The following is a 17538-nucleotide window of genomic DNA, read 5'->3' on the forward strand; positions in this document are numbered from 1 at the left end:
ATAGAAAATTATTTAAAAGTATACCCATCATCTCTACTCTTTACATAGTCTAAATTAAATTACCAACATTTAAGAACAAGACATTATGTAGCCTAGTTTATGTTGCCTAGATCAGTCAGAATTGAACCAAAACATAGTTTTCCCAGTCTTTACTCATAGAAATGTATTTTTGCAGAATTGGGACACAAACATTTCTTTTGTACAAAGAAGCTCTTTAAAGTTTTAAAAGAAATCACTGCCAAGTGAATCAACTCCCCCCTGCTTAATTACATGTGATGTGCATTATTCCCTTTGTTTTATGTGTTGCACCATAATTATATTTTGGAAAGCATTCTAATTACTTAGGATTACAATCCCCAGATTCTTGCATCTTGATATAATGCAAGAGTTTAAAATACAGATACATATGATGTTAAGACATTTTTAGGACATGTTAGGACTGTAAATTTGATGCCAACTGGACATTCAAATTACATTTAATCACACAGGTAAATAACTTTTGGATGTTGCAAACAGCAGATATGAAAAGGTGCCTGTAATTGCCTGATAAATGAAAATGCTTCCAATAAAGCTGATAACAGTAATTTTAACCAATCAGCCTAACAACGCTAACATGTGAAAAAAAACGTTCTTAAATATAACCATGGTAACAATAGACTAAGAACAAGAAAAATATATATCTGAGTAAAAATCACTCAGAAATAAGTAGTAACGTTAAGCATAACATATATTATAACTTTCTCTCCCTGAAAGTAAGTTAAGCTTGTTTTCTAATTGTGCAACATCAGTAAATGTCTCATATTTTTATACATCCAAGTCCATTTGATTAGATCCTGACAGCAGTCATTTAACATAATCATATAATACATCTCCCAAAACACTCTTAAACACTTTCAATAGAAACATTAATTATATTCATTTAAACAGGAACGTTCTTAACAGCTTTGAAAACATTTCCCCCCATTACAGTCTAAGCCAAACAATACACCTTTACACACTTGAGCATCCAAAACAGTGTGATTCTTGAGAGTGTGATATTAAACTGTTTACTAGTGTAAGTGGTCAAAGAGCTGCACCCTGTTGACCTTTAAACAAACAAACAAACAGGAAGGTTCAGAGCTATGACCAAAAAAGTGAATCTGCACAAACTGTAGCACAAAAGACTTAGTTATGGCAGAGGCTGTGACCAGTGCAGTCGAAGACCGCCAGGCACACGGATTTCGGCTGAGCAGGAAACGGAATGAGTGGGCATGCTCATTCACAGGCACAGAGGAATGGAAGAACAGTTCATCTGCCGCAGGGCCCGGGGCCCACAGCATCAGTTAATAACACCATCAAACTCCTGCATGTATCCCCCCCCAAATCTTTCATCATGATGACCAGAATCATACTCTGACCAAACAAAAAGTAATTTAAATAACTAATATGCTATAGACACATTTCAGAATACATACATACTCTGCTCACTTAATATAATCTGATAATGTTTTGAAAAATCATAAATAAATAATGACAAAAAAGATACCAATCAGACAGATTTCCTGACACAGTAAAGCTGGGGTATAAAAATGGGATTTAAACCAAGAACTGTCAGTAATGATGGGACACTGCCAAATGTTGGCAGTTGACAGGAAATTAAAATACAAAACAAACATTGGGGAGGGGGGGATTTTTTCCCGCTTTTAAAAAGTGCCTAAGTAGATAAAACCGAAAGTTTTCGCACAGTGTCTTTTGCAGATCTCTTGCATATTACGATAGTGAGGCCTTCTGCTCTGTGTCGCCATCCCCCTCCTCCTCCTCCTCCTCCTCAATGACAGTGACGGGTCCGTTGTCATAGACACCCAATCTTGAGAGCTCCTCTTCGGTGTTTGCCAACGACGTCATGGACTCGTGTACAGTGACCGTGTGCTCCTCCATCTGCTTCTGAAGGCTGTCCATCTCTTCCCTATGAAGAGGACGCATCATCATTACCAACACATTGACACACCACTCCTATGGAACAAGATTAGCTCAGTAGTGTTACAATGCTAGTTATCCCCCGGAGACAAGAAATACTCTTTTCTAATTGGCTGGTAGGGTGGCTATTAATTCTTTATATCAGGATACCGAATCATTGTACCATATGAATGCTCTTTTGAACGGTAACTATAACAACCATAGTAAACAACGGTTGAACAAGGAAGCAGGCTGTATACAAGCTCCCCATGTTATCATAGTCAGTAAAGTAGTGCAACAAACTGAACTTTGAACTTGAAGTCGGCTTCTTTTTAAAATGAACCGCATGTGTCCTTTGTGTGCTATAAATGCATGACTATTGTCTTTATACATGAGTGGTAACCGTGGGATAAGCTGTATCCTTTGGGGTGTCCTCATATACGGAATTAATGGACTTGGAAGAGAAAATGTTCTTTGCCTCCGCCTTGTCCATTAATTCCATAACACCTCAGTGGCAGTAATCCCTTACATATCATTACATAATAGCTATTTTAAATAGCTGGGTGAATGACAGCGTCGTATGAAACTAATAACACAAAAGGTAGTCTCATTTTAAAATACTATGTTGATTAATGGCATATTATTTTACAAGTATTAACGCAGACTGTCTCATAGCCTTACCACAGCTCTGCTTCTCTGTAAGGTTCACTAAATGTTCAACCTGGAGGCATTTTATTTCCGCCCAAAAGGCAACCCTCTGAGAGGAAGCCAACCAGACTGGAAAGCTGAGCCACTCTGACCATTAGTCCAGTCTCTAATGCACCACGTGAGAGCAGCGCCGTGCATGAACCTCACTCCTGCACAGCGTGTGTCTGTTACACTCACTTGAGCTGGCGCAAGCAGTTGTGCAGGTTATTGAGGGGCTCCCTGCTGATGGAGGTCGAGGGTTTCAGCAGCTCGTCCAGCAGCGAGGCCGGCACAGGGCAGTCGGGGATCTTCACAGGGGTCACGGGGTTGGAGTCCGCCTTCAGCTCCATCCGCTGCTGCAACGTCATTTCACAACCAGGGTCAGTGCTCGACTAGACTTGACTCGAGAGCAGCGATAACAAGCAACTCAATGCGGCATGACTTTTTGCTTAAACATTCACTTGCTCATTCACGCTCGTCAAACATCAATACCTCCTCTGAATGACTTTTACATGAGATAATGAGATAACACAGGCATGAGTCCACTGCGCTCGCACACAATGCCAGTATTTGGGTTTTTTTTTTTTTTACTAAGGGAGGCTGAATCCCGCTTTATTCACGCCCGCTGACACATGAGTGCTGGCTGACCTTTCTCATGCGCGTCTGCTTGAGGTCCTGCTTGAGCTGCTGGTTCTGCTGCAGAACCGTCTTCATGCTGTTCCGCAGCTCGGCCACTTTGGCCTGCAGCATGAACTTGTCCTTCCGGGTGCTAGTCAGCTCCTCTTGCACCATCTCCAGCTCCACCTTAATCCTCTGCACAGACACACCAAGCAATGATGGCACAGCATAATGTTACATCTTCATTCTACAAAATGTTTTCCAGATATATACATATACACACACACAAATACACACACACACACACACACACACACAACTATATAGTAAGTTCAAAACGATTAAAATTGAGACAAGCAAGATTTTAAAACATTAAAGGGAAGGTCTAAATGTAATATACATGTACATGTATATTACATGTACATATAATGTACATGTAATATAATATGTACATTCAAAACAATGACCATTGAGACTAGTAAGATTTTAAAACGTTATAAGGGAAGGCCAGTTTTTGCATTCATATAAATCATGTAGCCCATTCCATAAGGGGCTAAGACTCCTGGGCCAGTGATTTCAGCGTGCTCCTGGGCCAGTGATTTCAGCGTGCTCCTGGGCAGCAGCCCTACCTGCAGCGTGTCCTGGAGGCCGTCCATCTCCCTTTGGTTGCACTGCTCCGACATCTCTACCTGCTGCTTCTGGGTCTCGATCTCCCGCTGTCTCTGCTCAACCTCCCACTTCAGATCCTCCACCTGAGAACCACCACACACACACACACACACACACACACACACACACACACACACACACACACACACTCTCTAATGAGGTCATCTTTCATAACAGAGTTTCATGCACCTTGGAGGAATAGCTGGTACAATGCAATTAGGAGGCTTCCCAGGGCAATTAAGTCATACAAGCAAATGCATAATTCAAATTAAGAATGAAGGAGCGAAGAGTGAGTACTGTACTGGTTGTTTTTGGTGCCTGATTTTGGACACTTTGTAGGCCCTTGTTTGGTAACTAAGCAGCGTAAATATAGACAAAACAGCATATCCCCTCAAAGCCACATGACTAGCAGTCACATTAGACTGAGCATCTGGCAGGGTATATAAATGAGGCTCAAGCACATCCATGAGCAAACAGCACAGGGCTGATGGCCAGGCGGCCGCACCTCCTGGTTGGTGAGGGGCTGTTTGCTGAGCTGCTCGTCCAGCTGCTGCTGCAGGATCTGGAGCTGGGTGTTGGCCTCAGCCAGCTCCTCCTGGAAGCGGGACACCTCCTGACCGTGTTTCTCATCGTGAGTCCTGCACCAGGCAGCAAAGGGAGGGAAGGAGGGGAGGAAAAAGGGAGGGATGAGAGGATGAATACTGATGTCAGTGTAACAGTCAGTCTTCATGAAGGCATTTCAGCAAAACTCAATTTCAAATGGGGGAAATCACACTGGAGGGGTTCCATAAAACAGTCTCTCTGCCTCAGGAAGTTCAAGTGGAAGTCTTGATCAGCTGCTTTTGCACTGACAGATATGGATCCCGACTGACCTGAGCTTATGGGCCTCTGTCTGTAAGGCTTTGATCAGCTCTTCTTTGGCCTGCAGGTCCTTTTTGATCTCGGCAAGCTCCAGCATGGCAGCCCTGTAGTGCCTTCGGTTGTGGGCAGCCTCCATCTTGGCCTCAGCCACCTGTGAAACAAGCAGAACTATTCATATACTTGCTTGCATTCGTTATCCACTCATTAAGACAGCATGTCAATAATCAAAAACATTAACACTCCATTTTTACTGATTTTTATCTGGTGAAATAACGCACAGAAAATGGTAGCATGGTTTCAGATAAATGAGGTTAAATTATGTCTTTGGTGGATGCATTTTAATCTGATGCAAGCCTAAACTTCAAAAATCCTTCAGACTTTATTATTTCTCAGAGAAGAGTCACAAAAACCAGTTAGTTAGCTAAATAATTAAGGAAAAAATATAACATCCGATCAGAGTAAAATGTTTGCTGTGTGGCAAACAGACAAAGCAGACTCATGTCTGGATGTTTTTAGCAGCACACCTGGGTTCGGCAAATTATACATAATTATACATAATAATAAGCTTTATTTCTATAGCACCTTTCATACACAGAATGCAGCTCAAAGTGCTTTACATTTGGAGCATTTAACACAATAATAGAGAGGAAAAGTTGTAATAATACAAACAAACAAAACAATAAAAAAACGGAAGACCCTGTAAAAAGCAGCAGAATGCAAAATAATAAGCGCTTTCAGACATACGTGTAAGACTGGAGGTTCTGCCGATGTTAAACGGTGGGGCCGTATATCTGAACGACATAACCGGTCATATGGAAGTCCGAATTTAGCCGGTTGTTCTACTACTCCCCCCCTAGTATTTCCTCCGGACATTATGTAAATGTGCTGTGTCTGAACGAGGTGTAGAACATGCGGTTAAAATTCACACCTAGTGAGAGGGCGTGTTGGTGACGTTTCTTTCGTGCGTCCATGTGGTTAGATCTGACTTAAATGCCAGTGTTATGATGGAGTGGCATAGTGCTGTCCAGAAAATCTCCGACGTGGAAAGATGCAGACATCACAGAGCTACTGTCCATGAGGGCATACAACATTTTGATAGAACACATGAAGGGAACGGCACGTTGTAGCCTACAACTGCATGGCAAGGCCAAACGAATTGAAAAGACTGAATCATAAGCAGAAGGCGCTGAAAAGGCAGTAGCCTACAGCGACGTCGTTGACGACAATAACAGGAGTATTTAATAAATTGTTAGCCAACACTTCTGTTCATTGATAGCCTTCTCATGACCTCAGAGCTGAGCTCGCTGATATTTGTTGAGCATAAATATGGCTAGAGAAAATGAAAACGAAGAAAACACAACTTTGTTCCAAGCTCCTTACGTAAATGCAATAGACACATGGGGAAAGGATGCTTTTGGAAAAAATAAACCATCAACTTCACTGTTATGTTAGTATTTTGTTTGTTGCTTAAAAACGTTGTATGATGGCCTTGAAGTCTTGAGTTAGCCTACTGAATTGGCTGGTAGCCTACCATAAAGTTTGTGCATGCTCTCTCTCCAACGCAAACCAGATTTGGGGTTCTATAAATAATTCTGGTACATAACGTTGAAAAATTATGTGTTTATTCGAAGCACACATACAAATACTGTAGGTCAATTTCAAGTGCGCACTTACGTGACTAGCCTACTTCAAGTATTAGCCTATGTACAATAGATTTCTCTTCTTTAGCCTACATAATGCATAGGCTACACTTTGTAAACAAAAAGCAGCTGTGACAGGCCGCGGCCGCATATATTCTGTGTCATATCTCGCATTTTGTGAACTCTACAAGCCCCCACCCCTCACTCGACAACCACACGGAGATTCTGTAATGTGCGTGTATGTCGTTCACACATACATCCGTATAAGGTCAGTATAAGGTCCGCAGGTTAGCATCATAACTGAATCATCCGAAGGACCTCCGTTTGACAAACCTCTGCATATACTTCGGAGGTTATATCGGAAAGCGCTTACTGTAAAGAAAAAGGCTACATGAATGCTGTGACCTGCTAATGTGGTGCCGAAGTAAGACACAAGAGATAACGCACAGCACGGGTCAAGTGAGGGTCAAGGAGTCTTAGTGAGTGGCCCAACCAGTAGCAGTTGCTCACCTGCTCTGTTAAAGTTTTCACTTTGATCTTCTCCTTCTCGAGCGCCGTCTGTAGAGTTTGGACCAGCTGCCGCATCTGCTCGTCCTCCTCCTCTTTCCGCTTGAGGACAGCTTGGACCTGAAAGCAAGTTCAATCACACTGATGCATTTACTTCTATTTACCAGTTGATAGAGGTGAAATGGATGTGTTAAAGAAAGGTTTGACACAAGATTGGATCAAACAATCTTTATATAAATGTTATAACACACACACACACACACACACACACACACCTGAAGATTGAGCTGGACCAGGTCTGCTTCCCGCTTGGCCAGCGCCGTCTCCAAGATGTTGGCGTGCTCCTTCAAAGCATTATGGGACTTTCCCAGTCCTGCCAACTTCCCTTTTTCATGCTCCATCTCGAGAGCCAGCTTCTTGTTGGCGTCCTCCAGCCGCCGGATTCGCTTCTTGAAGCATCGCGCTTCCTGAAGCTGAAAAGACATATTTCCAAACATTTAACTTCTCAGGTAACCTACACAAGTTAAAGAAAAATGTGACACTAGCAACATCACCCTTCCCACCTCATCCTCCAACTCCATAACCTTCTCCTGGTATTCCTCCAATTCCGTGCTGGTGAGAGAGATGACCTCCTGTAGCTCCTTCTCCAGCATGGCTTTGCTGTGAGCGATTGCCTTCAGCTCGGCTTTTAATCTCTCCACCTTGTCCTGAAAGAGTGGACAACATAATTTCACGCATGCGTTATACACACGTCTTTCCTTGTACACTTCTGTCATAACTGTCTGTGTGGCATCATGTAGCAATTCTAAAAACATCACATTTTTTGAAAAATAATGTCAAACTGCAGACTGTACCTGCAGCGCCTGGTTGTTGCCTCCTTCTGTGAGCTGAGCTTTGAGTTTGACCACCTCGGCCTCAGCAGTCTCCTTGTCTCCCAGGGCCTCCTGGAGTCTGCGGCTGAGGATGCCCACAGCGTTCTCGTAGGCCTTGTGCTTGGCCTTCATTTCCTTCTGCGCGCTGGTCAAATCAGTCCCCAGCCGCTTCATTTTCACTTTTTGCTCCGAGATGGCCCTGAAAACGGTGACAGGAACCATTACGTAAAACATACTCATGCTACTGTCCATTTCAGACATTTGCTGTCAATAACAGTGCAAAAAGTTGGAAACTTTAAGTATTATGCAACATTTTGGACTGCTACTATAGAGACTCTCGAATTTCGTGCCATGACTCACTTTTTGGCTTCTTCCTCCATGTGCTCCACCCGCTTCCTCAGCTCCTCCCTCTCCTCCGTCACAGCAGCTAACTGACTCTGATCAAACTGCAGATTCTGGAGGAAAATGAAGAGCCACACACACGTTAAAACATCTTGCCTTCAAAGAGCCATCTGGGTAAACAAAACAAACCCCTGAGGAGTGTTTGAAGAGATCATTTCACAGCAGCAAATAAAGCCAACAACAAAACAGTTTTGGGACAAAGGAGAGAGAGAGAGAGAGAGAGAGAGAGAGAGAGAGAGAGAGAGAGAAAGAAAATCAGTGCACCTGTAGCTGCGAGTCAAGCTGGTTTCTTTCAGCCTGGACAGACTGGAGATGGGCTTCCAGGCTGGTCATCTGCTTCTGGACGCGCTCCATCTCCGTCTGCAGCCGAGCTTGCTCCTGCTCGGCGCTCTGCTTCTCCCCCTGGGCCTGCAGCAGCTCCTGCTTGAGGTCCTTCACCTCGGCAGCGAGGCGCTTCTTCGTAGTCTTCAGCTCGCTGATCAGCTGCTCTTTGGAGCTGGCGTCTCGGCGGTAGGCCTCGACCATTACCTGCAGGGTTTAAGGAGTGACCAGGGTGAGTGAGTGGCGAGTTAAGGGAGTCATTTTGAGAGGCATCAGAAAAAAGGATTAAGATGTGGGCGAAGCAAGCAGACCTTTTGTTGTGAAAACTGTTCTTTGAGTTTCTGGGCATGTTTCTTTAAGGTGCTGTTTTCCTGTTGTAATGTCTCGATCTTGAAGAAGCAGATGACAGAATAGAAGTTCTTATTAATCTTCAGTCACATACCAAGACAATTATGCAGTATATAGGCACCCCACCAATCCTGGATTGTCTCACCTGTGAGGCTTTCACCTGGACCTCCTGCTTAAGCTGGTCCAACATGTCGGCCGCCACCAGCACCTCCTCCCCGAGCTTCTCGGCCCCCTCATCGATCTGGCTCTTGTCCGCCCGCGCGGCCTGGAGAGCCACCTCCAGCACTATCTTCTCATTCTGTAGGAACTGGATGGTGTCCTCCTTGGCAGTGCCGTCCGTCTGCAGCTCGGCCAGCTGGGCCTCCAGCTCCAGGTAACGGGCCTCCAGCTGGTTGAGGGACTGCTCTTTGGTGTGGAGGCTCTCCTGGGTGTCGGTCAGCTGCCTCATCAGCTCCAGATGCTCCTGCTGAAGGGTTTCCAGCTGCGCGTCCTTCTGGGTCAAGGTCAGTCTCACCTGCGGACCAAAATAAACCTCAATGACATGCTACTATGGGCCCCGTGTTTGGCGGCGATATAGGTAGCGGGAAGCTACGTCAAGGCAGGGACTCTGAAATGGGCGAGACCTCTTAGGTGAAGTGAAATTGAATAAACCAATCACATGCAACCAGTGTTAAATTCTGAACAATCTATCGATCATTTATAAATTAACTTCAGCCTGACTAAGGCCACTTCATGCATCTGACTTCGCTCTGGCCAAAGTGTGCACTGTCGGCAAAATACGCACCCCTTGAGATGAACAGCATCTATTGCCCATAACCGCTGCCTGCTACAAAAGAACATCAGAAGCAAGTGATTATAGGGATTCGTAGGAATGTTTACCTGTTCTAGTTCCCTTTCTAGAGCAGTCGCAGTGTTCGCTAATTTGAGCAGATGGTCCCGCTCTGCTTCAAACTCATCCAGCTTGTGCTGGAGATCCTCCTCCACCATGCTCTTGGCATCCTGAATCTGCTGAATGGCAGCCTCTTGAGACATCATGTCCACCTGGGGTCGAGAAGAAACCAGATCAAACATGATCAATATCATTCAACTTTCTCCGTGATGATCAGACCTGTTAAGCAAGATTCTGCCTTCATTATGGGTGGGGATTTAATGTTTATAAATGCTTCTAGAGCTTCCAAAGAGCTTTTCATTCCAGAGAGAGATAATGACATGATGATTAGACCTCAATGCTTTGAAGCTGGACAGCAATGCGCTCCTTCTCCTTGATAGACCGGTGCTTTGTCTCCTGAAGCTCGTGAGAAAGAGTCACATTCTCTATCTTTAGGTTTTCCAGCACGCCAATCTGGGTCATTTGTCCAGCCTACAAACAAAGAACAGATTCATTATTAGTTACATGGTCATGGTCATAGTCATTGGATAGTCCGATTGGATGGTCATCTCGTCATGGAGGTTTTTTGACACTGCCTTGCAGATTTCCCCGTAAATGCTGACCTGCATGTTGGCCATCTCGCCCTGCAGGCGGACCCGGGCCTCCTGGGCTATGGCCAGCTGCTGGTGGTACCACTGGCGGAGCTGCTGCAGGGAGTCGATCTCGGCCTGCGAGGTCTTGAGCTTGCTCTGCAGTGCGCTGCGCTCCAGCTGGACCTGCTGGAGCTGGTTCTGGAGACCCCCCATCTGCTGGCGCAGGTCCTCAACTACGAGCAGAGCACCGAGGGGGTTAGGGTTGAGAGCACTGCAAAAACACATCAAGCTGCACTGGCTCAGCACACACACGCGCACACACGCACACAGGGCATCCATAGAGCGTACATGACCAGTTCTTTAGCGCTCACAGATTCACAGTTCAATGTTCACTTTGCTGGTGTCCATGTTGACAGCTTCTCTCATTCCAAAATGCTCTCAGTACAGCCACACTTCCTATGCCTGTGCATTCTACTCCCTCCTGTACATTTCATGCATGAATTCAGCAATGCACTCACCAGTGTTGTCCTTCGTAAGTAGTGCCTGCTGCATCTCCTCCACTTTACCCATGAGCCTCTGGTACTGCTCCTCGGCCACCTGTAGGTCGGTGCCCAGTGATGCCAGGCTGGCGTTCTTGCTCTCCAGGTTGCCCTGTAGCTCCACCATGGCGCGCTCCAGCTGGGCGCTGTTCTGACGGAGCGAGGTCACCTCTGTGGACAGGGAGCGCTGCTTCTCCTGGCTGGCCTGGGTCTGCTCCACCTGGGCCTGCAGCCGCGCGTTGACCGTGGCCAACTGGGCCTGGAGCTCAGTCTTTTCTTTCAGCGCCTGGAGAGGAAATTTCACCGATTGTCAGGGCATCGGAGGTGTGGTTGGAGTATTTGTAGCCAAAGTGGAAAAACACAATTAAACTAACAGATGAGATAAGGCTTACACATTTCTTCGGTTTCTGTTTTAAGCTCTCAAGTACATAGACCAAAAGCACTTTGTATTTGCAGTAACTGAGAAAGTCGTGCAACCTTGATAAAAAGGCTAAGATGACTAGAAAAAAGTTAATGTAGTGAGTGATCGATATTCCTGGTAGAGGGAGCACAGGCCTTAGACCAAGGGTGTGAAGTTTGGGGGCACCTCATGCTTTAGCTGCTAAATGTTTGCAAGCCCATAAATGGTTTAATGCCACAACCTGGAGGGCTCTCTGGGATGGTTCTCTACCAAGTTTACTTTCAAAGTCACAAGCTGCTTAAGCTGCATTATAATCCTCTGTGAGGTCTGAAACCCCACAGGAACATGTGCCTTTATTTAGCAGGCCCCTTCATTTTAATAAGGCTATGACTTCACACTTTTGAACCTGAACGGGATTGGGTGTTTTAATTTAAATGTAACACCTTTATAACATGCTGTGTGGCAGGACACATCAGAGTTTTGGAAATGAATGCAGACATCTCCAGACTACTGATTAGAAGTGGTGAAACAATTAAAATCTGTTTTTTTTTTCAAAAGATACACACAACAGAACATGGAAAAGGACTGACATATGAACGGACTGTAATACCCACAACAATGACACAAGCTCAGTGATAAGCCATTAGTAGTCACTGTTCTGAGTTTAGATTCCACACCATAAATGTACCTGATTGGCCTCGGATGACAGTGACTCGAGTTGCCCTTCTAGTCGCATTTTTTCTTTCAGGACTTGGAGCACTTCATCGTGTGTTCCCATCACTGAGCTACCTAAGGATACACTACATAAACACAGGGGTCTTAGCATTCACAGTCGGTTTAAATGTGAAACAGTTCACACACTCACACACACATACACACCAAAGCCCAGACATATTTCACCAGAACAGAATTCTTGAGCATAATCCTTTACAATCACAATGACCTCACATAACCTCAAACTTACATGATAAGAACATCAGAATCTCATGTATTTACATTCAATTGGTTATCAGACAGTAAGAGTGTTGTAGTTTTATATGTCTAGACATAACAAAAGCAGCCTGTTCGTTCCATTTTTATCACCGAGTGCCTGATAGCATCAGTCTCATCTGCAGAAGCTTTTGTTATGGGGCCCACGTACCTGCTGGAGAAGCTGTCCCTTCTGCTGCGGGGCTCGATGCTGCCATCCTGCTCCTGCTCCAACTCCCCCAGCTGCTGCTCCTCGGTGGCCGCTTGCAGCACGTCGTGCAAGGAGGGGAACTGCCCCACGGCCTCCGCGGCGATCTCCCGGCCCTCCACTGTGTACGGCGCCCTCTGCCGCCCCACCGCCGCCGCCAGCGTGGCGAAGGTCCCCGTGGTGGACACGCTGCTGTAGGACGAGCTGTCGCTGTCGTTGCCGTCGTGCCTCGTGCCCGACTCGCTCCCGTCCGCCTCCGACGCGTTGTCGCGGATGGCCACCGTAGGCGACTCGAGACGCCTCTCCGCCGTCTCCGGGGAGACGCTGACCTCCGAAAGCGTGGAGACGGAGGTGACAGAGTGCGCCGAGCTGAAGGAGGAGTCGACGCCGCCGCCGCCACTGGAGGTCACCTCCACACCGCTGCCACCTCCGCCTTCTGCCGCCTCAGGGGTTTTGTAGTCGGCCAGGGAGTGGATCTTGGTGCGGGACGACTTGGACTTGCGCTCCTTGGCCGGCGGGTAGCCCAGGCTGCCAACTTTGGGCCCCCGGGGGACGCTCGTCCTCAGGAAGGAGTACTCCTTTGTCATGGAGACCGTACTAGCCCTTGGTAGACCCTCAGGGTGAAGCATCAGCTCAGGGTCAAGAGTGCTCATCGGACGACTTCTTGGAGTAGAGCGATGTGACTGGGAATTAAAGAAACCCCATCACACATTAAAACCCTGCAATAGGTTAGTCCCACTTACACAACACCTAAATGATTTTACTTTACCTAAATGACTTCTTTGGCCATCAATACTAGGACTCAGTAAGACTATGTGTTTTAATACATTAAAAATCATGGCCAAAGACTTTGGACTGAGAACTAACAAATCAATTGAGTGGATTACTACTCTTCCATGGCAAACTCACCCTCTCCTTCTGCCTCTGTACCCGGTACTGCTTGAGCTGTTCCTCCAGACGCCGCCGAGCCTCTCGTCTGATCTTCTCCTCGTTCTCCATCTCAAGGGATGGCTCTAGGGAAGCTATAGAAGGGAAAACGGTTTGAACACAAAAGGGTCGCACCTACAGCTCAGAATCAACTCGATCGCAAATGCATTTTCCAGTACTGGGATCCAAGCATGGCATGTTTCAGGCCTCTGTACTTTACTGAAGTGGCTATGTTCATCCTCTAGAAAGCTATGATTAGCTTTTAGGTATGCGTCATCTTCTGAGACCCTTAAAACATACAATACTGTGGATTGCCCAAGAGAGGACCAGAAAATGCTTCATTATGGCTTCAAGCCACGGTCATACAAGCAGCACTTGTGTGCTTTTTCACGTTGACACGTTTTATTTGGTGGTTTGGTGGCTTTGTTCAAACACATAGATGTTGCTGCAGCCACAAAAATCTGTGCTTGTATGAGGTGGTGATTTTTTCTATTGGCAATTATGCCCACATGCAGTCAAACCCTGCAGCTAAAGATGATGAGTCATAATCATGTTACAGCCATTCTCTCAGTCCCGTTAGTCAAGTGCCAAATTATGGTGGAAACACAAACCAATAAACTTATTTTAGCTTAAGGTTAGTTACAAATACTGCCCCAAAGCCTGTGCGTTTGGGCACACACTTATCTCGTGTCACAAGATAAAAGGCAAGAAGGTATAAAACAACAAGTGTTTCTTTTTTTTATCCTTTAATATTAAATCAGGATAGCTAGCTATTCTAAGCTTCAACAGGCCGGTGGAAATGACATCACTAACAGTCTGGTCACTGCACATTTGTCATAAACACCATTTGGTTGGGCCAGATTTGTTGGCATTTGACCAACTTACTAAAGGTTCTGCAGGCAGATAGGGATGGCCAACTCTTTGGAAGTTCCTTCATTTTGTTACAGCTGGACTATGAGGAAACTAGCTACAGATTACAAAGTCCAGAGAGGTCAAACAGTTGTTCCCCATGGAGCATCCACTTCAGTGACAAACATAACATCTTGGATACAGGATTGAATATTCCAAAATACATATAGCACACAGCAGTGAATATATCATATTACATATGTTCAATTTACACTTTGAATCTCTCTCTTACTTATCCATGAAACAATGAAATCAAACGGTAGCCTTGTACCAAAAATGCTCTAAACCCTACCAACTTAAATACCCATTTTCCCAAAACACAAACGACAACAACACAAACAACTTGTCAAACAACCAACCACACAAGCACCCACAACCAACTAAGGCCAACAACGAGGTAGGAAGCACAACAGAGAAAGGTCACAAACTACAGCAGGTTCCCAATTAATCTCCAAGGGGTGAAACAGCACACAGGCAGGGGCACCAAAAATCAAGGGGTGGGTTATATCAGCCTCAGAAGCATAAATCCGAGCCAAACCAGGGTTAAAAAAGGCAAAAGGATATTACTGTTGTCGTTATTATTATGGGGATTAATAATCAAACGCAGGCTGGGGAGAAGGGGGTAGCACATGGGTGGGTGGGGACAGTGGATGTCACCGTATGCTTACACAATTCCGTCTCCTGCATAGGTATACTTAGTCTGAGCGACTGCAATGCATCACCCTTGTGAACAGAGCCCTCAGCAATAGCTCCCTCAGACTTCTCTAGGCTGTCAGGGAAAGCAGGCACACCTGGAGACGGCTCTTTGGTCTGGGGAGGGGGTGGTGGAAGCAGGGGGCCGTTTGGCTGCCGGTCCCCTCCAGCTCCCGGGCCCTCCACCAGTCCTTCTCCATTTGGCACCTTGTCTGCCTTCACAGGACCTGCAGGGAGACAGGGATGGGTGCATCTGTGAGGACAACCGTCTCCTACATCAAAGCTGTGACACAATAGGCTGCAAGCATGTGCGAAGCCAGGTGCTCAACTGGAACACAATCATTTTGTTTCTTGGGGAACAAGTAGAACTGCCCTAACAAGTGACGGGAAACGCCAGCATAATATTAAGCAGAAACTACATTATGCCTGAAGATGTTACATTTATGGTAATGCTTTAATTGTCAAAGCTCCAAAGTGCAAGAAATAATTGTTAGACCTGCAACTACAGAAATACTAAAAGAGTCTACACACATCTGTATCTGAAATGCAGCAGAAAGTTACTGATATAATGGACAAGGCCATCTGAGGTCATTGAAGACAATAGGCAATAGACTTTAATGGCCTAGCTTGACATACCCCATTTTTACAGCAGTTCTGCTCTAGAAAGACTTACCATTAGATGTGTCCTCTACTGCTTTTGAATTTGATTCAGTGACACTTCCAACAGGATCAGAACTACTATCTTTGGATTGTTCCAGGGAAGTCAGGTGGTGGGGACTGCTTTCCATGGTGGAGATTTCTGCTTTGCCGTTTTCCATTTTTTGGGGTGAGGTGACGCCACAGTAGCGCCCATGGAAGAGAAATGGGGCTTGTAAAGGTATTCACTTCTTCACAAACATCCTTTCAGAAAAGCTTTGGTGGCAGAAAGTCCTGAGGAAAATGGAATATTGGCAAGAATTCATCAGTTATCTAAAGAAACGAAATGAAGACATGTTAAGATTCCCATACCATGACATATATCGGCATTGTAAAGACATGAAGACACTGAAATTCATGATCTGTACATTTTAATCTATGTTTAATCTATAATTCTTTTTACATGAATCGTGTGGGCGATAGAGGCAAACTGGTTTGACAGCACAGCGAGTCACGTGTCACTGATGACAGTTCATGGCACTCAACGCATGACAAGACGCAAATCTTTATTTTAGTGTGCTGTGTGTTCTGGAGCTACTTAGTTTGTATGAAATTTCATATTTATAACAGTCAGTAATTTAAAAATGGAGGCTCAGCAACAGAAATAAACATTTCATTAAGAACAGTTAAGTGGATTGAGATTAGCCAACGTTAGTCTTAGACGCCTACACCAAGTTAACGTTAACTCCACTCTCTTCAAAAATCTTCAGATTCTAGTGCACATTTAGGTTGCAAACTAGATGATAATTTCGGTACACGTTATGAGGTAAATTACATAGAACGCTGACCACAATTTGTGCACTTTAGCTCAAGGCTAAATAAGCTAATTTCGGGAGAGACCTGTCTGTGTTTTGTTAACATATTAGCCCTCCGATTACTATCATTACCGCTACAATCCTCTGGTTGTACAGAGCTGCCGATTAAGCGTTGAAAAAAACGATACCTCAAAGTTTCCTTAATTGGTGAAGATTTTGACTTAACCACTTGATCGTGAAACCACGGAATCAATTAACAATCTGGGATGTTTAGCCACCGCTAGCAACCTACCGTCAACTTACCTACACACAGAGACTACATGCAGCTACCTTAAATATCTTCTACATTTCCAATTACGCCCAGTGATTAATAGAAACTGTATGAATATCAATCTTTATATATATAAAGACAGTGCGTTATGATCACTCAACAATCCAAATCACAAACATGAGATTGCCTTTCAACGCGTAAAACTAGCCTCTGCTGGACCAGAAAGATGTTGGGTCCATGAGAAGCTAACTCTAGCTATAGCTAACTAGCTTAGCATACTTACTATCTAACAACAAAATACAAACATGCTGTTAAAATATTATGGCAGCACATATGCATCAAATAGCGCCCAAACCATGACTCCAGTCACCCAATTTCCAAACATTTTCATGCCTGGGTAACCGTAAAATTAAAATACCAACCTTAGGATACGTTCTCCTCCTTGGTTCTACGTGGCTGTTTAGATTCCATGTGTGCCTCATTCCGAAGAGAAACATGGTCACAGCTAATACGTTCCGGGGTGGGGTGTCATTCAGTGGTGAAAGCCAACATGTTCAAGGGAATTAAATTACATATTACTTTAGATTATTTAGGATGTTCATTTTTAATGCCTTAAAAACGGCAAAGAGCAAAAATGCACGACGTGTTTGTATTACATTTAATATGGGTAGTGTTGTCTTCCCTGCCAAGTTCTCAAAATTAAGTGTGATAAATAGTCCTCTAATATGCATTCCTCCCATTGTTCAGACACTTATATCTTAGAATATTAGAACTCTCCATTGACATAGAATAGCTTAATTCATCTGTCCCAAGGAAGTTCTTGTGCATCAAGTTAACCACCAGGGCACAT

At 44.9% G+C, this 17538-nt stretch overlaps 1 protein-coding gene across 4 annotated transcripts; it reads right to left on the minus strand.

Moving 5' to 3' along the window:
* Positions 1–134: 134 nt before the first annotated feature.
* On the minus strand, positions 135–17176 carry golga3 (golgin A3). Of its 4 annotated transcripts, none has more exons than XM_076271402.1 (24): positions 17111–17176; positions 15640–15935; positions 15065–15193; positions 13347–13459; positions 12402–13120; positions 11949–12060; positions 10840–11146; positions 10352–10554; positions 10083–10220; positions 9740–9901; positions 9006–9374; positions 8824–8901; positions 8456–8719; positions 8150–8244; positions 7772–7988; positions 7481–7624; positions 7193–7390; positions 6921–7037; positions 4782–4921; positions 4415–4547; positions 3870–3992; positions 3271–3435; positions 2821–2978; positions 135–1945 (listed from the first exon to the last, which is right to left on the minus strand). In XM_076271402.1, exons 2-24 carry the CDS (start codon positions 15782–15784, stop codon positions 1750–1752), a joined length of 4425 nt encoding a protein of 1474 aa, XP_076127517.1. In that variant the 5' UTR covers positions 15785–15935; positions 17111–17176; the 3' UTR covers positions 135–1749. The 4 variants fall into 4 exon arrangements, with proteins under 4 accessions (XP_076127517.1, XP_076127516.1, XP_076127513.1 ...); XM_076271401.1 differs by having other exon boundaries at positions 2821–2975; positions 14942–15193; XM_076271398.1 differs by having other exon boundaries at positions 14942–15193.
* Positions 17177–17538: the final 362 nt, after the last annotated feature.

Source organism: Alosa pseudoharengus, unplaced genomic scaffold, assembly GCF_046254945.1.
Source record: "Alosa pseudoharengus isolate Yale_2024_CS ecotype anadromous, Long Island Sound unplaced genomic scaffold, YU_APseudo_1.1 YU_APseudo_1.1_scf_6, whole genome shotgun sequence".
In the NCBI taxonomy this organism is placed as follows: domain Eukaryota; kingdom Metazoa; phylum Chordata; class Actinopteri; order Clupeiformes; family Clupeidae; genus Alosa; species Alosa pseudoharengus.